Raw genomic sequence first — 23,106 nt, 5'->3', positions numbered from 1 at the left:
AAATGAGTTTGAAGTTAAGTAACATGCAATGCATTAACATTTGTGTTTAACATTTGAAAAAGTACATAAACGCTGAAAAGATGCAAGCCACTATTCCTAGTGCTATCCTATTTTTAAAGGGCAAATCTTCAGAAACAGTATTATTTTAAGTTTAAAAACACTCTCCATCTTTTTTTCCACACTTAAACTTACAATATACTAGCACATACTTTCTTCACAACGAAAATGTATAAAAGTAATCTTACAATATAAACACTATAAACAACTTCCTTGAGACATCTTCTGGACACAGAATTTCTGTAAAGACTTAAGCATAATAATTCTAGAATAATTATGTAAAAGTATGTACATTCATTCAAATGTCCTAGACCCTGAAGAAACCCAAGTAAGCTCTACAAAAGTTGCTTGTCAGTCTTATCCAGTTAAGAATGTACAGCTTTGCTACTCTTGCTGTATTTCAACATAATCAGCAGAAGTTTTACTTGTTTTTGTGTAGGAAGTTCCCAAACTTTTGCATAAATCCCCTCAGTTTATTTTCATTAGGCTGCAGTGGATGATAAGCAGTTGAGTTGTAGCTGACCAGGTGATTACTCCTGCCATAGTTATTTCCTAAGGTCTTGCTTTTGATATCTGGAAGATGTGAACTATTTGGTAAATTTCCTACAAGTTGACTAGGATTTTCCATCTTACAGAATGGCTCAAAGCGACTATAAACACGCCTTTCACTCAAACGAGATCTTAGCTCCTCTTGATGTTTTGAGCTTGCCAGTTGTGGTGTCATTGAACTTGCTCTTTGTAGAGCACAAACAGCAGGACTTTCAGGGGTAGTATTTGTGGTAATTTCCTTTACGTCTTGATATTGAATCTGTTCTGTATTAAATCTTGGGGTAGATGCATCTCCTGCAGTTTCTATGAACTTACTTTCAAGGGGGCACAAGACAGGACACTTTTTATTGCTTTCATCAGATGGAGGTTTTTGAGGCTTTGGTGATTTAGGAGACTTTGGAGACTTTGATGGGCTTGCAGTGACATCTTCTTTACTTCTGTTCAAGCTACCTTGGGAACTTGATGTGTTTCTCTTTCTTCTTGGGGAAGAATCTGTCTTATTTTCAGAGATCTTTGGTTTTTGATTCTCTTCTTCAGAAACCAAAGTGTCAGAACTACTACACATTCTGTAAAAGGCAGGACCTTTGTTTTTTGACAAGATTTCCTTCTTGTCTGGTGTGAGATTAAGAAGTGACCGCAGTTTCTGGGATCCTTTCTTTAGAAAACTTGGGGAGTTCTTACTTTCTTTCTTTGATGTGCAATCCTTACTAGACTCCTCTTTGCTCGCTTCAGCAAGAACAGCCATAGAGATTGCCTTGGTAGCAGTTGGAATCTTTAGCTCTCCTTTGAGGTTCTTTTCCTCCTGTGGCAAATGGTTGGTCACACTATGCAAACTTTTAGAGCTCTTCAGAGTGTCTTCTGGAAGTTTTGGACTAACTGGCTGCTTAAGCCTATGCCTGGTCAATGTGCTGTAAACGTAACTGGATGCATGCTTGTCGGCACCAGGGTCTAATATGGACTTTGAATTAAACATGGGAAAGCTTCTCCTTTTAAGTATATTTTCATTTTGAACGTTTTTCAGATTTTCTGCATGTTTGTCGGCACAGAGGGTTGTGTATAAGTAGATAGATGGGTCCCCTGCTGCATGTGAATTTACCATAGGTTTTCTGTTGTCTGCAGTATGAATTCTGTTGTTTTTTGGTGCCTCTGACTTAAGTTGGACATTTGTGCTAAGCTCTTCTAAAGTATTATCTGTTCCATTTTCCACACTTGGTGCATGATTTGATGTCCCTTTAGGTGTTGCACTTCCCTCTGACCCAATTATAGTTGAATTTGAAGAACTTGCACAGCTGCTTACTTCCTGCTGTTCGGGTAAAGTTGGCTGAAACACCAACGACGATCGTAAGCGAGAATGAGAGTACAGGGCATGAGCTTTAATATTTTCAGCTGTGTCATAGCTATCATATCTGTCACCCAAGGCTGACCCATTAGACTCCACTGGATAGTCGGATTGGTCATTTAAGTATGACTTAATTCGCCAGTTACGTAGGAATGATTTTGTTGTGTGTTCAAGGGTCGGCATCCTTTGCTGCAGATGGCGGATTTGATGATCTGTCCCATTAAAAGACCTCCTCACAATTGAATTTCTTTCTGCAAGATTTACCTTTGGTCGTGAAAACTGATCAGCGAAACTTTGTTGGGGTGGATTGCAGTTATTTGCATATCCTCCTCGTAATGAAGACACAATACTAAGGCTATCAGATGGCATTTTCCAAGTATTCAATGGATTATTGGCTCTATTAATAGCTCTGTTAAGCAATAGGTAAGGTGTCCTTTCTGGCTTCTCCCCAGCATAACTATGCCTCTTCCAGTGCTCATTTTTTTCACTAGGTTGATACTGCTGGATTGGATTTTGCATATTAAAACCTGGATGAAAAGGTTGTTTATTATAGGCTTGATTTCTCAATCCAAATTTATCTATTTCATTTACTGCATATCTTCCTCGAGTTTTCAGATAAACAGGATCTAAATTGTGAATCTTGTCTTGCCTACCAAAAAGGTTTCTTTGGCTAGAAACTGAAGCTAGGGAAGACACCGAGTGTTGGTATGTGTCGTTATCCCAGAGTGTCCTGCGACTGTTAACCCGCACTAATTCTGGGGCAAATGAACTAGGAACAGAAGAACGAGCATATAGTGTCCTGAATTCTTCATCAAAGGATTCGACCAGCTGTCCTGTGATAACTTGAACCATACTGAGGTTGGTTTTTTCAAAAGACCACATAAAGCTGAAAGAAGAACAAATGACCATTAGAAACAGTCCTTTTGAACTAATGTATTTCACTGGACCTTCCTGATAGGAAAAAAATTATGGAAAGTTTTCACACACACTTGGATTTGGCACAAATACTTTCTTAATCAATAAATAAATGGTGGCATGATTCATGTAATTTGGATTTGAAAGGTCTAATCTAATACAATTTGAACTCAGTGGCAGACTTCCACTGCTCTCAGTGGGAGCAGGACTGGGTCTATAACTACTTAATTGCCCTTATAAACAGGGGATATTGCAAAAAGGTATTCACAAGTATGCAACATCAAATACCTAATGGTGAAAATTACCTCTACAAAGACTAAGCCAGGGTTGACTAGACCCACTCTTAAATCAGAGACAATGTGTGGTTAAATTGTGAAAAAAGTATGTTTGAAATAATACACAGAACTGTTTCCACAGGTCTGAATATACTTCACTCTAAACATGTTCTCAAAAAGATGCACCTCAAAACTGTTAAACAGTTTTCATTTTCTGCTATGCACACCAGCTTGGATATTAATTTTTCTATTAACTGCAGTGTACTGTATCCTGATGAAGGAAGTTTTCCTCTTTTCTACTGTACTTATAAAGGCTGAACACATGCTCAAAGATAAATAGCTATAATGACTTTATAGCTACAAAATGAGATAAAATACATTAACAAGTACATTCAGGATGTTTCAAAAAGCCTGATATCATGGTGTTGAAACCATGTAATTTGTAGATTACAACAAACAAAAACATCTGTCCTATGACCCTAATTTCATGTGAAGAAAAGTAAGTGAAAAAAATGAAATGAAATCAATGAACTTGTTCTATTTGCATTTGTCTTCTGTATGTGATGAAGGTTTGTTCTATTCACATAAATAGCTTGCTGATTTTGTTTTATTTGTTTTGCTTTTTTTTTATTTTTCAGGAAATAATACTGTGCTGAGATTAAAACGACACATTTTTTTTCTGTTTCTATTTTCTTTCTTTTTCACAAAGTTCTTATTAAGAACATTATATTTTGCAATATTTGTAAATAATTAACTTTAAATTGAGTTCAGAGAGCAAGCATTCAGAAAAAATCATCTTTCCTGTTATAAATCACTAGATTCTTTTTCAAAGCAAGTTTAATTTCTACAGAAGTTCATGATTCCAGCCCCTGTGCTAGATCTTAAAGCAGTGTTATTTTTCAAAATGAAATGAGAAAAACTATCACATTCTTACAGACTCTAACACTGTGTGTAGATGTCAAAGCAGGCAGACTCTCTCTGGGCTCTCTTACACTGACTCATTTATGAACTTGTCACTTACCTCACTACCATTTATACCCATCAATCTGAATTTGGGGCTGCTCAATTCTCAGAGGAAATAAAGAGACAGATTTTCAAAAGCTTAAAGTAGTTGAAATCTACAAAAAATCAGCAGCTGTGGATCTGGCACCCAGGCATTAGGCTGGCATAAATTAATTCAGTAGACCAAAAGAGAGAAGCATACCATGACAAGAACAAAAATATTTAATAATGTGTGAGATAAAACTGCCCCTGCTTTAACCTAATTTTTTTCCAGCTCTGCAAAGATGCAAGTTCTTCTGACCTATGCCTTGTGAAAATATACTGGAAATAAAATGGAAAATAAATAAAATAAAATAAAGCTTAACCAAATATAGACTATGTCAACTTATCTTTGACAATTCTGAATTGTCCATGCTATAGTACAGAATGCTATAAACCTGGTCTGCAATTTTAGCTTTAGAAGATTATTACGAGGAGAAACTATCCAAGAGAGCTTATGAAATACTTTGGTAGCCTTTTTTGGAGTTATTGTTAAGCAAGAATAACTCAATATAAAACAAATTGGGATTTTTCTCTCTTTTCACCAAAACTTTGCCTAAATCAAAAGCTATATCCTTTATTTCTTATGAAAAATTAACAGGGGATCTCAAAATTTGGCTCCATGTTATGTTAGCTACCATTAAGCATCTATGACAACTTTATAAATTACAGAAAAGATAATCAAATTTGCCCATGAAGTTTCCTGGAAGAATTTTCAGAAATAGAAAAATATACATATTTTGCAGTAGGCAAAATACTGAGATGACACGTGTTCTATGGGCACCTCAGTGACTGACCTTACCTGTAAGAACCATATATGACTTTCTTACAGTCAACCAGAAGAAATTTTTGTTCCATTTTTCCATGGAATTTTGCTCCTGTTTTAGAATAGTAATCTTGTCCTTTTACTGTCCGCACCCTCATGTTCTGAAAAAGATAATTGAAATACTTTAATTGGTACACTATATTCTACATTTAGGATCCAGGGCTTTAAATGTCAGAGGTACAGTAGGAGTTACATTATTGCATACCAGTAAACTCTGCAGGACAGTAAATGCTGATCAAACCTGTCCCCTTGGGACCCAGTATGGCAAGTTATTGCTTTGTCTTCAAGAATGATGAAATTTCCTAGGCCTTGGAAAAATGAATTTCCCCTTTTCCATAACCATCACTCTCAGAAATGAGGCTCTGGCACAAGAGGACTTTGACAAGGAAAAAAGATTTTGTAGTGAAAAAAATCTTTTCAGCATCTGATATACTGTATATGATTTCCAAGTATCTCAGCGAGTCAGAAATAACATCTAAAGCACCAGTATCACTTCTTTTAATTGAACAAGAGTACTGTATCCATAAACATAGATATTTCACTCTGAGATGGTCTATCAAAAGATATCACCTGGCCCCAGAATGCCTTGCAGTTCCATCACCACTAAGATTTCTCAATTGGCTTTTCAGCATGGGATTGATTACATTTCTAAATCTGGAGATGCTATCGCAACATGTATAGCTAGCACAAACCCTACAAAGCAGTTAGGTTTGAATTCCAAACTCTATCCATAAGCTCTCTGTTTTACTCATGCAAACTCAAGTAAATTCTACTGAGGAAATTTGCCATGATGGAACCCAAAAATGTGGTCAGTTTTACTCCCAAACTGTTAATGAAGTTGCCTCAGCTGAGCCAGTATCTTTTCTGCACATGCAGTTCTGAATGACTTAAGTCATTTTGCTTTATTGTCCCTTGTTTTTTTAAGCTCTTAGCAAAAAAATAAAAATAAAAAATCAAAAGAAGTGTTAACAAACTAATAATTTTCAAAAAGTTTTTATATGGTTACAGAAAAAAAATAGCATTTATCATAAATTGTTACAGAAAGGTGTTTATAACAAAAAGAAAATTTATGTTCAACGCAAACCAACCTACAGCATCTACCTCCTGTAACTGTTGGATACAAAATGCTTCATAAGACATAAAAAGATCTTGGAATACGTCTGCAAATGACCACAACATTTACTGTGGTTTCTAGCCTTGCAATATGTGTTCTAGTGATGTTAATTTGCGGTAATTTACAAGTATTCCAGTTGGGAGTGAAATGTGTAATTTAGCATTGGCGGTAAGAAAACAGAATCTATATGATTGTTGCCTAAACCGTATATACAGAAATAGTGGAATATAAGATTCTGAATACAGACGAATAGCTTGTTTCTTGTGACTATTCATTAACTGCCACGGTTCATTTCTGCCCCAAGTTCTGCTGCTACAAGAAGAAAATCACAGCAAAAATGTTCTCTGTAAAGTCCAGGTACAGGAGATGGATTAGATCTGTTTATGAAGTAGAATGGATCAGACTGTACAGCATAAAATCAGGTTAAAGGAGTTATAACTGTAGTCTCTACTACATTCCACTGAACTCTCTCCAAACCGAAAATTCCAAAAATTAAGACAAAATCCATATGAAATGATAAATATTTCCAAATAACACATCCTTTCTAAAACCCTATATATTTCATTGTTTGTGTCTTATTTTTTTTTTATCTAAAGACAAATAATTCAAAGAAGCAAAAGTTGCACATAAGAACTGCTGAGTTGGCAAGTTATAGTTTGACTCAAGCTATTCAAGTTCTTTAAATTTTGTAAGATGAGGTTTAACACAGCATTTTTTCAAGCTGTTTGAACAAAAAATACAACTAGGTTAAAATGTATAAAGACAGCATTAAAAAAATAAAATTTGTGACCTAAATGTCCTAAAAAAAGTGCTAGAAACATAAAGTTTATCTCTTAATTTGCCGCATCAAGTTGATTCAATAAATAGGTGTTATCTAGTAGTCCTGTAAAATTTAAAAGTACTTGGGTTCGGTGAAAATATAGATGAATGCTTAAATTATTTTCAGAAACAGTTAAAAAAGGATTAATAACAATAACAACCCAGTCTGCATTACTGCAGAGGAGGCTAACATTTTTTTCTCCTTAACCGCATCTCTAACTTCAATCACCTTTCACTGTCCTGCACTGTGTTCATGTATTGGGTTAATGTCACAAGGTAGCAGGGGGCTGCAGGAGTGGCTTCTGTGAGAAGAGTCCAGCAACTGCCCTGTGTTAGATAAGGGCCAGTTTCAGCCAGCTCCACAGGGACCTGCCGCTGGCCAGAGCCAAGACAATAAGCAATGTTGTTTGTGCCTCTGGGTCAGCAGATTTAAGAAAGTGAAAAGCAAACAAACAAAAACAAACAAACAAAGCACAAACCAAAACAAAACAAGAAAAACGACAACAACAAAACAACAACAACAAAAAAACACTGCTGCACAACAGCAGCTGGGAGAGAGGAGTGAGAACCAGCCCTGCAGACACCAAGGTCAATGCAGAAAGAGGGCAGGAGGTGCTCCAGGCACACAGCAGCAGTTTTCCTGCGGCCTGTGGAGAGGCCCCTGGTGGAGCAGGCTGTCCCCCTGCAGCCCATGGGTCTCACATGGAGCAGATCTCCACGCTGCAGCCCATGGAGGTGCCCCCGGTGGAGCAGGTGGATGTGGCCTGGAGGAGGCTGTGGCCCATGGAGAGCCCCCGCAGGAGCAGGCCCTGGGCCGGAGCTGCAGCCTGTGGAGAGGAGCCCATGCAGGAGCAGGGGGTCTGGGGGGAGCTGCTGCCCACATGTGGGGGACCCGTGCTGGAGCAGTTTGCTCCTGACGGATGGACACAGTGGTACGGAGCCATGTGGGAGCAGTTCTTACAGAGCTGCTGCCTGTGGGCAGCCCACATGGAGCAGGGGCAGAGAGTGACTGTGAAGGAGCGGTGGAGAAGAAGCGTTAGGGACTGACTGCAGCCCCCATTCCCCATTTCCCTGCGCCGCTCAGGGAGAGGATGTAGAAGAGGGTAGATGGGGGGGGAGGTGAGGTGTTTGTAGTTTCCTTTATTTCTCACTGTTCTAGTCTCTTAGTGATAGGCAATAAATTATATCAGTCTCATTATGCTGAGTCTGTTTTGCCCATGATGATAATTGTTGAGTGATCTCCATGTCCTTATCTCAGCCCTTGAGCCCTTTCCATTGTATTTTCTTCCCCTTTGCCTTTGAGGATGAGGAGTGAGAGAGCACTTGTGCTAGAACTAAGCTGCCCAACAGGGTAAAACCACCACAGTCCTACACATTTTCACCACTTTGATTTTTAACTTGGAATCTAAAAGAACAGTCATTTTTCCTGCTTTTCCAGTACTGTTGAACTTTGAACAAGCCAATTCCAGTGAAGAAAACTATTCTTTCCCCACCAGCTACTTTAGCAGAAAGAAGTAGTTAAATAAAAAGCTTGTTTTTTGGAAAGTTAAATAGTGCATAAATAGTAATTACTTAAAAAGAAGAAGAAAAAAAGAACTTCTCTAAAGACTATCACAATAGTAAGCCCTTATTCACTATAAATTAAAATTGTGAATTAGCTATGAATTTTGCATTTACTTCAATGATTAAGCATTTAGATCAATTATATTATTTAATTGCATTTGTATGTCAGCTTTATATTTATGTTAAACTATATTTATATTTATGTCATAATTTGATGATCGCTTGAGATTCAGCTTATACATTTTCAAATAACTATAACAGATAATGTTGACCTAATGACATGCCAGCTGAACCCATCAAGTCTTACTGAGATAAGGCCTGATGGGTATTGGACAGAGTATCATTTAGGAATCTGGAATGCTGTAGGCACAAGCAAAGCTAATGGTTTTCAAATTACCATGCTGGATAAAAAAAAACTTTGCCTTAGGTACTCATAAGTTAAAATATAACTTCAAGTAGGCTCTAAACCCTCAAAAAATATTACAATTCACATTAAATTGCTGTTTTTTTTCACATCTTAGTCACTCTTTCCTCTGTTATTTTGTTTTCCTTCTCTTCTGCAGTATTATTCCTCCTGCAGCATTTCTGTCCTGCTTCCTTAATCCTGCCAAATCTTTCCCTGTCTCAGTATGTCATCCACTTAAAGATGGGAACATGGCATTGTGAAGGCATGTGCCAGAGATCACGCTCACTGTTCTCATGTAACACTTCCTCTTCCTCCACAGCTCATCTGGCATTCTTCACTTCAAACTCTCTAATTAGGTGTCAGGGATGCATCCTTTGAATAATCTCCCAAAATGCATACTATTTTTGAGAACATAAAAGAACAAGGTGTTCCACTTAAGATTAGTTATGTGTACGTATGCACATAACTGAATCGCAAGCCCCATTTTTTTTATGAAATTCTAGGCTTCTCCTTCCTACTTGGTTTTATCCTCAGGCTACAGGACTGCCATGATAACAGCACTAACAATAACATGTCATTGATCAATACAGAAGTGATCAGTAATCAGCATCACTGTGGATAAAGCAATAATTCACTATGAATCTTGAGAGAAAATCCTGGGCAGCTGGAACAAACAAATCCACACATGACGAAGGAATTGAGAGGAAAGAATTCCTTGAGAGGAAGCTATCCTGAAAGGACACACAAAAGCTTGTGAGATCAGCTGTAGCAAGTCAAATGGAAAGTTTGTCTGGTTCTGTAAACAGTTTTTGAAAGTGACTGCTAGTGGATACGTATGGAGGAATAATTTAATTGAGGACTTGATATTTTAGGAGGTTTGTGAAGCCAAAAACGGGATCTTCTCCCTCCTCCAAGAACTGATTGTAGGACTCAGGGACTGTTTGCATTCCTGATGTTTAAAACATCCAGTGTCTGGATGTCTGAGCTGCAGTTTGAGAATGGCCATCAGGGCTATCCAATTAAATGACAGCTAAATGATGAACAGGAAACAAGCTCTAACTTCTCTTTTTATGTATGACTGTGCAACTGACTATCTTCCCCGAGAGAACCACATAACCACGATTTAAAATGTGGAAGTATAATTCAACATTAAACATTTATTTTCATCAGTAAAAAACCTCCAATGTGATAGGTAAGTACAGTGAATACACTGGTCTCAAAGATTTCATTTCAGCACTTTTTATTTGTAGAGTCTGTTTTTATCAGTGTTCAATTACTCACCCTGTACTTGCTGTCAAGAATATGCATAAAGAAGAGAATGAATGTCCATCTAATACTTAGCCTAGCAGCTTTAAAGAAAAATAAGTCGCATTTCTTACACTGTTCATTGTTTCTAATATTATCTGTTATCCTAGGCCTCTGTCCTTACTGCGAGATAGTAGTTTCTGTGCAAATGCAAAGTAGCTTTCCAGCTAGGTTCTGTCATGACTTCTAAGCAGGTTCAGTGACCACTGAAGTCAAATTCTCAATCACTTCACTGGAGTCTGGTCCTTAGGACAGAAATTTGCTCACTGATATGACACTGCACACCTATTTAATAACCAAATTTGACTTAGACTTGGAAGTACTAGAAAACTTTTGATGATTTTGATAAAACTGGTAAAAGATAAAAGAGATAAAATGGCATGCAATCAGTTCTCATGAACAGCTTCTCCTGTGCATTTAAGCATATATATTTGGGAGTAGACTTCACAAAAGGAAAGTAAAATCAATTCTTTACTGGTACTATTTTCTCATTTCTCCCATTCATTATAAATACTGAGAGGACTATCAGGGGGTAAACAGTTCCTGCCAAATTGCTTTCAATATATCCTGTAGCAAGATGACTCTTCTTAATTTCCAGAGAAGTAAAAATAAGTTTCTGCAGAGTACAGAGCCTCTGCCACATGCCGCAACTCATCAAATAGAACACTAAGATGTGACATCAGCCAAGGAACTTGGTTGTCTTCTTTGGTATTAAACAGCATTTCCTACATTGGTTCATTGTTTGTAATCAAAAATGAAGATACAACTTAAGCATTCTGGTGATACTGGGGATTGCTGTCTCAGTGCTGCGTTTTGCAGTGCAAATCTATCTCATAGTTTGCTGCAGCACCTGTCAGCAGCAGAAAAAAACATCTCTAGAAAAAAATTAGCGATTATTTTTTTGAAAATGTACCTGAAAAAAGTCATAATCTGTACTGACTCTTCATCTTTCAATCAAAAGGAGTTACTGACCAAACAACAAGTCTGACTGGTTACAAAGTTAATAAAAATAAGTTTAGATAGAGAAAAGAAAGAAAGAGAAATACATTAGCTAATAGGGGAAATGTAGGACAGTCAGTAAACAGATAAATTAAATTGAAAATGGGGAAAGAGAAATGGGAGAGTACAGGAAAGGAACTATTTATTTGAGTTGAGTTCCACTGATGATGTTAAGGTGAACTTTAAGTAAAAACCAACCCACGAGAAGAAATGTTGTACAAGAGACTGGAAAAGCTCCTAGTAAATTCAAGGTGTCATATTCTTCTGTATGGAATTCACATCGTAGTCACATAATACATAGTCTATCAATACCTTCAGTATATACTCTTTCAAAAAAAGATGGAAACATGCCCTGGTATGGATTTGCACTACATATGAGACATTTAATGTAGGTTTATTTACAAATAAATCCTCTTTTTTCCATATAGAAGACTACTGAATTGTAAATCTGAATTCAAAAATACAGTCTCTCTCATGCCAGCATTTCATTTTTTACTGATTCAAAGGAAGAGATAAAGAGCCAGTGAGTATATTGACTAAGTCATAAAAGCTTGAGAGTAACTCCTCCCCATGACTGCACAGGATGAAGAATGTCTGCCATACTCAAGACTGAACCAAATCATGCCAGAGAATAACAAGGCCAGTGCTGCTGTTGCTACATCTTGAGGAAAAAGAAATATATCCTTACATCTGTCCTCTTCTTGCTTTCACTGAATAGGAGGGCCAAAAGCACAAAAAGGCAATGAAGCACTGAGGCAATGAAAAAAAGAGACAGAAACCTTGCCAAAGTATTGACTGCTCTTTCACAGTGACCAGTGGCTTCCCTTCATCCTGAAGAAAGACACAGGATAATTACTGTGAGAGTAGTAAGCTTTTATTTTTAGAGCAACAGTCACTGGGAGTAGCACCTGGATGAGGAGCCTGAAGAGTTTTACTACAAGCTGAACTGGAAACCCAGCACACAACAGGATTACCGTTTAGCTCTTTGGCATACATTTTTCATTTTCTGATAAACCTTGAAGCATTCCAAGTAAACCTTTCAGCCTAAAAATGTTTCTCCCATTGTTACACGACAGAAACATATAAAACATAATGTCACTAAAGAGGCCAAATCCAAACCTCTCCAACCCACACTAATCTATACCAAATCCATACCAAATTCAGTCTAATGTATGTAATGTGAGTTCTTTCAACTACAGTGTAAATGTCTGTAGGTCTATAAAACCATAGTAAAAAGAAAACCTCCAAATCAACCCCAAGAGTTAGAAACAGCTATAGATACATATTATACAGAATCAGTTTGAAAATGCATATTACCACATTTTTCAAGACAGAGCTTGAAAAAAATGCTCCTAATTTGTTTTACATTGGCAGGATAAAACTCATGCCATTAAAAAGAAATGTACGCTGTTTTTAGCAACATTTATGGCAAAGTTAACCCAAGTAATTAGGAAACAATGCTGTCTGACGTTCCAGTGTATGGAACTATTGCCAAATACTGACTTTATGAGGGCAATTACTACCAAGGTCTACAGACCCACAATATTTGTGACATTTTCTTTTCAAAAATTCCCATAGCTTTGTGTATTAGGCCACCAGAGGGCAATCCCACATGCTCAAATCCCCCACACCAGAAACGAGTATGGGAAGTGGTGTGGTAATACTTTTAAGGGTCTAAGTCAACACTCCAGAGCAAAACTTTGTATAAAATACAGGTTTGTTCCAAAACTTTAAGAAAAAAGCCTTCTTTATCCTCACAAAAACAGTCTACTTCCATCTGTTTTTCAGACTGGGTTCTTAAAATGCATGCTTGTAAGAAGAGCTTCTGAGATATTTTTACCAGGAGTAAACATGGCCCAACTAGTTAAGAAACAAGGAATTGCAAATAGAGCTATATGGAAGTTCAGCCAAGGAAGAGTTTAAGGCTTTACAGAGAAACTCTGGTACTGTGCTTGGAACATTTTCAGAGCTATCTACAATGACAGTAAACCTAGAAGTATTTATGAAGCATTTATGTCAGGTCAGTGCAGCATATGGTTAGCATTCTATTCCCTAATATAGGAGGGTGGTGCAGGACATTGGGTGAAAAATGTAAACATCAGTCCTCTCTTAATTATCTTTCTCATAAGGCAAAATTACATATGTAATGTATAAAAGTAAGCCTACTCATACTGTATGCTGTAGACAGACTTAATAAGAAGTGCTTTCTAAACAGAAACTAAAACAGAATCCCAGTCCTTTTAATGCATTTTAATAGTAATCACATTTAACAAAAAGATCATGAAATGAAGTATACCATTTATTATTCCAAACAATTTGCATAAGCTTTATGATTTTATTTGCAGGTTAATTTAACATAAAGCAATAGGAAGCAAAGTTTTTCAAACCTGTAGTATGCCTAAGGAGATAATAATGGAAAAATATTTTATAAATAATATGGAAAAATTATGTAACTCTATCAAATATTCTTGTTTTGGCACACGAAAAAGATAAAAGCTTTTCTAAAGAGAATAACATTTGTAGAGAAGTTTCTGCTGAGAGCTTACCAGATTATACCTCATAGTTAATTTGATATAGCAGTATTTGATAATGAGGTTTTGAATAATAGTGTCTTTTCTTTGGGTTGCAGAGGAATGACTAGCAAATGTTCAAGCACAGGAACACAAGAAGTCTTACCCTGAGCCTCTGAACCTGACAGCCTTGTTTCTCCGTCATTTTCAGAAAGTGACTGAAGTTTGACTCATCAAGCAGGAGATACACTGCAATCCCTCTTGTAGATGCTTCTACAATTTCTCTAAAAATATCCACATCTGTAAACATATCCATAACTATGGCAATGACCTGAAAAAAAGAAAAGACAAAAATTACTGTGTTGTATAAACACACATTTGAAACTCTTCACTGAAGTTTGCACTTTGCAGCTAACATACCAATGCTATTCATGCATCAGAAAGTTCTAATATTTTCCGTGGGGTACCACTTAACCCAGAAGGCTTCTCAAGAGCACTGGATCTTCTTTTTGAGAGGTCAGGTGACTGCCTATACGACAGTCATTACAAACTGCAAACTCTGGCAAATTGTTGTATTGTGTGTGAGTTCAGGAATGGGTGTTATAGGGAAAAGGAAAGCCAGTGGAACAGAAGGGAATGGGAAGCAATACAGTGAAAAAAATGGAGCCAACTGCAGTGTGACTGCATAATAGAAAATTCAGATAACACTGTTTTTGTACAAGGCGGTTGTTCAACCTAATCTAAATGCTGTTCTTTGTCTTCACAGTTTTCCCTAAAACTAATAGTTTGGGAGTTTGAAGGAGTCAATAAGCAGACATTGAAAAGGTGGGGGAGTTGATGAAGACTTCAGCACCCATACTGACTCAGCACACTCACTGGGACAAAACTTCCTCAGCTGGTGAGAGGTTGGTTCAGGAAGATTAGAGAGTGCTGAACACCAGCCATTCAACCTAGGGGAAAAATGCAGGTATTTCTGACTGGGAAAAGCAATGTCCTGCTAATCGCATTTTGGAGATGATAGACAATTTACTTATCATTAGCAATTTGGAATGAAGTAATACTGAAATAGAGGAAATAACAGTGGGAGAACAGATGCCTGTGCAACTTTTAAAAATACTATTCTTACCCATTAGAGTCTTCACAAAAAGTCCCAGTGAAACTTTTCAGGTGCAAATTCAAATCAAATAAAGCCTATCGCAGGTATAAGAGTAGGCTTGATAGTGAGCTTGCTTTACCAATTTCACTCATCCTTAAATTTTCCGTACTTGAACATATACTTAAACCATAATGGTGTAATTGTAAAGTTACAATCACTCATCTTATTCTGGAACTGAAACATTTATCTTACGCACAAAATTTGGTAAAGGATGTTGCACACACAGAGGTAAATGCTGTGTCTCCAGTCAGTCATCTGAATTGCCTTTTTGAATGTGCTTGCTCAGAACCAGAAGATTCACTTATGGCAAATATATACTTAGAACACTAGAAATACAAATGGGAGCTGACCAAGAATAAAAAATAAAATAACAATGTCATTAAGAAAGTAAAGACAGCTCCTGAAGCAATAAAAATGAAAGGAGTTGGCTTACAATAACATGTCACCTGGCAGTAAAAAGACTCGTTACAAATCCACCAGTCAGAGAGGAACTGAATAGCATGAAATAACTGAATTCTTTCAAATGCCCTATGTATTACCTCACTTTTTTAACTGACTTTTTGGGAAAATAAATAATTAAAAAAAAAAAACACAACACACAAACAACTGTTTTTTAACAGTACAAATTATTTTTTCATCTACATTTGAAAGGAAAGAAAGAAAACCACAGAAGTTTATTTTGACTCATCACTTCTGCTTGGTCTTGACTCAGATACACAAAGTTAACTGGACATGGCAACCCTATTTATTCATCTGTCTTGTTTCTCTTACATCCAAACAGAAGTATGCCAATGTAGATCAAGTGTGCTAGGTAAAAAGATCAAAGAAGAAAGTCTGTTCCCAAATAGGTTTGTTTCATTATCTGTGTCCCCCTCCCTCTGATCTCCTCAATTTCTTCTTAATCTTTCCTTTTCTTCAGATCTTTTAGATTGTTATATTAAAGAATGTATTTAAATTATGGGATAAATCCAGAGTAAGTAGTGTAAACTGACATAAATACATGAAATATTTAAAATCTACAGTACAGACTTCAAAAATCCTTCTAACACTTTCCTATGGCAGATATCTATGATGCTAATTTGCAGCATCTGTGGTTACAAAGACTATTATACTGGAAGCATACAGAAAACATATAAACAAACAAAAAAACAGCTAGAATGAGTAATACAAATTGAAACCAAAGCTGACTAGAATGGCCATATTTGTCTTAGGAAGGGAGAGATGACTTGAAAAAATAAGCAGGTATGAGAGTGCTGGCTGTGCACTACTAGTGAAAACAATCACTGCTGTTGAAGATATGCAGATACACCAAACCTTAGAAATGAACAGAGCACCCCGCTTTGTCTTCACTAGTAGAACAGGTCTTAACCCTTTTAACTTTGAAATTTTAGACTTAATTCTATGAAGTACCAAACTATTATTGTGAGAAAAAGCAGGTTTCAGTTCCAAAGTTTGAATAGGCATTACACTTTGAAACCTGAAGTTTGTGCTAACTCAATAATCCTCAACAGATTTAAGGACATTTGCAAAGCCATGTTTGTGATTTGACAACCAGCTGGACATTTGTTTTTCCACTCCCTGGAAATCAAAGGTTACTTGTGAAGTATACCCTTGTTAGTCTGCCCATTCACTTTTAGCAACACAATTAATCCTGTCAACACTAATGTTTAGTAGGCTAAATTGCTGAAGGAAAGAAGAGTGCTAAATTTGCGTCATGTATCAACATACACTGATAAGTAAAAGCAGTAATTTACAGAGATAAGGTTATTTCTGTGTGTAGATTTCTATAAGTCAAACTAGATATTTGGTCATAAACTACATATTTTGATGCAGAGAGAGTGGATCCCATAAATATCAGAATATTCAGGCTTTTAAGTGTACTAAACTTCCCTTAATTTTTAATTCCTTGGGTATATTTGCCAACTCCCAAGGGAGTTGAAGCACAAGGGAGTACTGAGCTTGGATAAAGAGAAACCCAATTCAGAGTCCCAAGTTTTGATTAAGAATACCAAGACTAGGCAGTTCCTCCAAAATAGGTATTCTGTAATGTGAAAATACCTTTACTTAAAGCTCTAATATCAGCTGCAGGATTAGTTATTTGCTGCATAACTTTGGAAGAAAAGATGTCACTACAGTGTTACACATTTGTTTCTGAAATTGCAGAACGAATTTCCACACTGATACTTACAAGAGGAAGCCAGGTAACAATGAAATCCAGCAAGGAAAAGGACAAGGGATAGAATTTAAAGAGCAGCAAAGAGCTCAGAAAACTGGCTATGCCACAAATTCTGTTTCTTTTGGGCATAAAAGCACTATCCTGTGTTAAGAAAATCCCCCAAGACAGAACACTTCAGTGTCTTACAGTACACTTCCAGGCTTCCTTATAAGCTGCAATTTTCTTTCCAAAACATATTTGTTTTCCAAAAGGCAGGGCTCTCTGCAAAAACAAGCATCAATACTTTTATAAGGACATGCAAAAGCCATCCAACCATGCAGGGGATACTGGATAGGTGCAGCAGTTTTCAGCTGAAAGCGCCAGATTTCTGGGAGAACTTGCCAAATGTAGGAAACTGATCATCACCCTGATCAAAAATGGCCCTCGGGAATAATAAACATTTCACATTTTCAGGGATGAGAGAATAGTTGGCAGAGCAGACACGCTGATATTATGCACAGCAAAAGTGGAGTACTGCCACCTGACTTGAAATTAGAAAAAAACAAACATTTCAATGACCAATTAAAGGTGAAGCCAGTGCAGAAAACAATTTTTATACTACTTTTCTTCCCCCCAAATTAAATTTAAATCATCTTAGGTTGTTACCACTGATCTCTTCTTATTATCTTCCAACTCTTTTTCAAAGTAGTGAATGTTTTTTAAGGTTATATTTTGGATGTTGTGGCATCCTTACAGATGAAGAAAATCTGCTGAAATCAATAAACACAACATTACTTCTAATAAAGCTGATAGTTTTATCAACTTAAATAAAGGCATCAGCAATGCCATATTATATTTTCCTCAGTACTGTCTTGAAACCAAGAATATGTCTTGCAGTAGAAAAGCAGAGCTTCATACATTAACATTTTAGAAATATTTAATTACAGGCAGAAAAATGGCCAGAGGAGGACCACCAAGATAATCAGGGCTGGAGGACTTGCCCTGTGAAGAGAGCCTGAAGGAGCTGGGCTTGTTCAGTCTGGAGCAAAGGTAGTTTCAGGGCACCTTACAGCAGTCCCCAGCACCTACAAGGGAGTGTCTCAAGAAGATGCAGCCAGGTTCTTCACAGTTGTGGCAGGACAAAAGACAACGGTCAAAATGAAACAAGAACAGTTCTGACTTGATACAGGGAAAAATCCTTATCCCCATGCAGAAAGTCCAGCACTGGAGCAGGTTGCTCATAGTGCTTCTGTAGTCTCTGTCCTTGGAGGTTTTCAAGACCTACCAGGATAAAGCCCTGAGCAACCTGGTCAGGTCCTAACACTGGCTCTGCTTGAAGCAGGAGGTTGGACTGAAGACCTCCTGAGGTTCCTCCCAAATTACCAAGTCTGCAGTTCGATGACTAAGATCTCAATTTCTGTCCTTGTCAAAATGCAAGCAAATCTTGCCATATTTGATAATAATTATAAACTCTGTTATAAGGCTTAAAGAAACAAAACAGAGGCTATGAATAAAGAACAACGAGAAGTTTTTCTCCCATTTTTGATACGAAATTTGGTAAGAAAAACCTTTCAATTTTTTAATTTTAGGACATCAAAATCAACCCTTTTTATGCGTGTGTATTGACATTAAGGCATAGATGTAATTAAAGGTCTTTTACTGCTAGTGATCTTTAGGTCTATGCTACTGACAGTTCCATTATCCCAGTATCTTTACTCCTTTTACAAGCAGTAATTACCATTCTTTGCTTAGTATCTTGCAGAGTGTGTCATTTAACACCTCCTTTCCTACAAACGGTAAAAAAGAGGAATCCTCTAATGCAGCTGCTTTCTTAGGTCAGGCTTTACTGGAGACACCTACCATGATATCAATAACCTATTAGGGAATAATGCTAAGGACCTACCTACACTGCAAGAATATTGATTTCTTGTAACTTCCAGGAGGCTTACTTTGGGTTTACATCCTGCGACAAAAATCTGTGCAGTGCTTTTGAACACCACCACCTTTCCTCACCCCAGGACCAAAGAACTAATGTTTCAGATAGAAACATTAACTCTATTTTTGTCAGCCTTCTCCCTGGTACTCCATTTAAATTTCTTTTTACAGTTCTCTGTATTAGAGAGAATCTCCCTGTGGCACAGGCATGGTGCTGCCTGAATCTGGCCTTTCTCAGAGAGAAGGCAGCCAGCAACCCTTGCAACACAGTGCAGAAGGAAGATACACTAGTGTACACCTTGCTGCTAGGAACACGAGACAGTGTGCAAACTGATTGCACGGGTTTTGGGTGCCATAAAAGAAAAAGAGACAAATCTTGTGACCACTACAGACAGCCTTCCCAGTAGTAAGCTGTAAAATATGTCTGTTACAAATTATCATGCTTTGTTGGGAGTCCATAAGACAGGTCCAGTTTATGCTTGCTGCAATTCTTGTTAGCAGTATGCAGTCGATCTCCTGATGTGCACACTTTCTGTCACTGTTGTTCAAACCAGAGTGCTCCTAAGACAATAATTTCATATTAATTTTCAAAATTTAACACAGCTCTGAAATGGTTTGCACAACACATTCTTCCACTGCAAAGCGTACTTTCAAGCCACTGTGACTTGCACCTGAATATCCCAGGTCACCTTTGGGCTGGCAGAACTGCTGAGATCTCACATAGCAGATGTAGCAGATCAGAAGTCTTGAGATTAAGTGTTGAAGCAGAATATAATGGGGGAACCCCTCCTCTGTAAACAGGAGCGTACATACAACTAATAAACAAACATCTGAGTATGACCCACTGTCCTACAATTACTGTGGCAATATAATGGAACAAATAGGTGATTTATACTTATGCAACTTCCATGAAATTAATGTCATTACTTGTAGTGGCTTATCATGAAAATTGGCTGTTTGAGACCATATTTGATTTATTTAATTTGGCTCTGCATTCAGGGAGCAACAGACCATAACCATACCGTGTACTGCGAAATGTACTTCCATTATTACCTTCTTTAAATGTAATTTAATGAACTGTAGGCTGAAGTCTGGCACTTCACTCCAACAAGCAGCTATGCAAACCACCGAGCAAGCCCTCCTAGCCCTCACTATCCTCTTTTCCTCCTGCTACTCCAAAATCACATTTGTGCCATCAGTTCTGAAGACCTGCAAAGTACACAGCTCAGAGCTGAGTGCATCTTCTGTTCTGATCATCCAGCCCCAGCTTATTGTGTCATGTGCTGCCTACACAGCAAAAGTATTTTAAAGTGAAAACTATGCTTAAATGGAATAAAAATTAACTTCAACATGCACATCAGCAGTCTTCAATAACCACAACAACTTCTCTCTGTAAAAGGATGTTAGGTATGCTCAACATGACTGAAAACTTGTGTGAATAAAAGCAGCAGGAAAAGAAACACTGTGTAGGAAGGAAAACCAAAAAAAGTCTACACATCTCCTGCAATATAACATGGGAAACCAATGGAAATTACTCTCCCAAAATTATGAACAGTGGAATAAAGCAGTGTATAATAGTTTAATTATGCTTAACTGACTAGCCCTCACGGCAAAGCCTAATCTCTTCTGCCCAAGAAACATGTCAGAAAGCTGTGTGGTGGGGAACTTTCTAGCAATCAGTAATGGGGAAGAATATGCTCTGATGCTGGCAGCAAAGAATGATATGGAAATGGTAACAGCAGCTCTGAAAAACGACATGATTTAACTTTGAAATACGCTGGGAAGATCCAATCTTCGCAACGTGCCATCTTCTAATCACCTGACAGTTCTACCTTTTGCTCACTTTGGTAACTTCTGTGCTGCTTAGCATGTCTCTAGGAGGATGAGAAGGTCAGGATTAGCTCTTCTACAAATGAAAATAAAGATAACAGAGAAGAAAAATTATCTGAAGTGAAGATAATACTGTTTTCTCTGAAAAGTGAATGTATAATAGCCTTCTGCACTACCTTTCAGAGAGCTATTGCAGGCTGAGCTAGCTTGTCACATACCATGTAGTGTCTTAAAATGACACCTTCAGTGCTGTCACTTTGAATTCACGCACGACTAAATTTATAGGTATCTTGCAAAACATATGGGAGTGAGCTGCATCAATTCTATAAATGTGATCTGTATCTATGGGTTTGGTAGTTGTTATTCTGGCTGACGGATTAGTAAGAAGACAGTTTGATCTGACCGAATTAAGGAGGCGCTACCTCACTGCAGCCGGCAGCAGAGGTGATGATTTCTCTGAAGCTGACCTCTATGCAGGCAGTCTCGAGTTTCTGCAAGTCAGGGAGAGGAAGGGGATAGTCGGAGGATTCTTCCTGGGGGCTTTCCAAGAAGCATTTATAAGCCTAACCCTTAGAAGAAAGGAAAGAGCTAGAACACTCTGTGGAGAAACAGCAGCTGCCCAGTGACTGCCACAGCACAGACAGGAAAAGATTTACCAAAATTTGAAAAAAAAAAAAAAAAAAAAAAAAGATTTACTTATATCTGCAAAGAGAACTGCCAAGCCTGGTTGAAGCAACAAGCACTCACAATGCTCAGTATTAACACTTTCCGTCCTTCTTGCAATGCTCCCATAAATAAGTAAACCACTTCTGGTATTTAATGAGCAAGCTGTTTTCCGTCACTGTGAACAGCAGTGGGCAGAGGTCCTACAGAGAGGCAGATAACGCAGAGCAGAAAATCCTTGGCATTATGGAGGGAATGTGTCTGGGAGCTTGCTCTGCCCTTTCTTCTCTTGCCATTCATGTCCTTGCTCTATCAGATCCCATTCTCAGTGCCATGTGTGCTGCAGCTGGTTGGGTAGCAGGATTTTAATAATTGTATTGAGCTGTTCAGAATGTTCTTATTCAGTTGTTGTTTTGGGAGGCTGCCAAGCTTTTCCTGAGGAAAGCAAACAGAAAGGAAATGCCAGGATTTTCTGACAGCCTGCGACCCAGCTAGACCAGAATGAAAATTCATGACAAAAAACAAAAAGTACTTCTCTAGCCTCTGGCTTTCTCTACGATGAATTTCAAAGACTTGCTGCTTTAGAAATAATTTCTTATTTAAAAGAATATTAGCAGCTTTAATATGTGGGTTCTCACCAGATCCCTTAATATTTGGAGAATGTTCAGTATGCTTAAATATTATAATATACTTTTTATTTTAAATTTGCTTGTAAGTACTACTCATACATGTGTGCATTACTTAGTGACTGCCTAAAAACAAACAGTGCGTGACCATGTGATAAGTGAGCCTTAATTTTTTTTTTTAAAGTGCCAACAGTAATTAGAACATGCTTTCTGCTAAACTCTTAATAAATTGTACTTTTTGATGTGCTCTGCAGCATTGAAAACCTCATGCCTTGGCGATGATTCTCAATTTTGAGATTTCCACTGAATAATCAGAGTAAGAGCAGCAGATGTTCTGGGCAAGCTTGTACCTTGTCCAGGGAAGTATGAGTCTACTACCACACATTTGAGAAGCCTCTCAATACTTGAAACTATGAATGGCTGCCATGCTTTGCCATGCACAGCTAAGTATATGGGGAAAAGCCTCCTCAAACTCTGGGGAAAAAAATGCAAAGTGGCAAAAACGTTTGAAAAAGTGTACTAAAATTGCCCATTCAATTTGCTCCTGCTTACAAATATTTTTTATGCCAAAGAAAACCAGACTGGATGCCTTTTTTTGCTCATCAAGTCTTTGCTGCTCATCAAGTAATCAAAGTAAATGCCTGAGATTTGAACTAAAGTGGATAAAATTCTCTAAGAAAATTTTTATGCACATATAAAAAAAGGTTTTGGCGGAGTTTCTCAGAGGGGAAATGGAATGAAGCTCTGGGTCAGTCTGCCTTCCCACAGCTCCATTCAGAGGCCTCAACTATCCTATATAAACAAACTGCCAACACTGAACGCCACTTCCTGAGAGTTTACATATTTAAAAAACTTGACAATGTATAGAAAACCACAATATTAATAAATACTTACAGGCTGTAGACTATAACCTATAAAAACAAGCAATATTTCTTTAAAGTAGACAACTTTGCTGGCAGTTGTTAATTAGACCCTTGGAAACAAAGAAAGATCCCCTTTAGTTAAAGGCAGATTTATAGGAAA

The 23,106-nt window shown here is 37.5% G+C and overlaps 1 protein-coding gene across 1 annotated transcript in view; it reads right to left on the bottom strand.

Moving 5' to 3' along the window:
* Window positions 1-478: 478 nt before the first annotated feature.
* The window catches only part of FAM83B (family with sequence similarity 83 member B), a 49,917-nt gene continuing 27,289 nt past the window's right edge, over window positions 479-23,106 (bottom strand). The window contains exons 3-5 of the mRNA XM_035542979.1: window positions 13,885-14,049; window positions 4,979-5,103; window positions 479-2,831 (exon numbers count right to left, since the gene is read on the bottom strand). Of these exons, the coding sequence (XP_035398872.1) occupies window positions 479-2,831; window positions 4,979-5,103; window positions 13,885-14,049 (2,643 nt within the window). The remainder of the gene's footprint in view (window positions 2,832-4,978; window positions 5,104-13,884; window positions 14,050-23,106) is intronic.

The sequence above is a fragment of the Cygnus atratus genome, chromosome 3 (assembly GCF_013377495.2).
Source record: "Cygnus atratus isolate AKBS03 ecotype Queensland, Australia chromosome 3, CAtr_DNAZoo_HiC_assembly, whole genome shotgun sequence".
NCBI lineage: Eukaryota > Metazoa > Chordata > Aves > Anseriformes > Anatidae > Cygnus > Cygnus atratus.
This window is presented reverse-complemented; position numbering and strand designations above follow the sequence as displayed.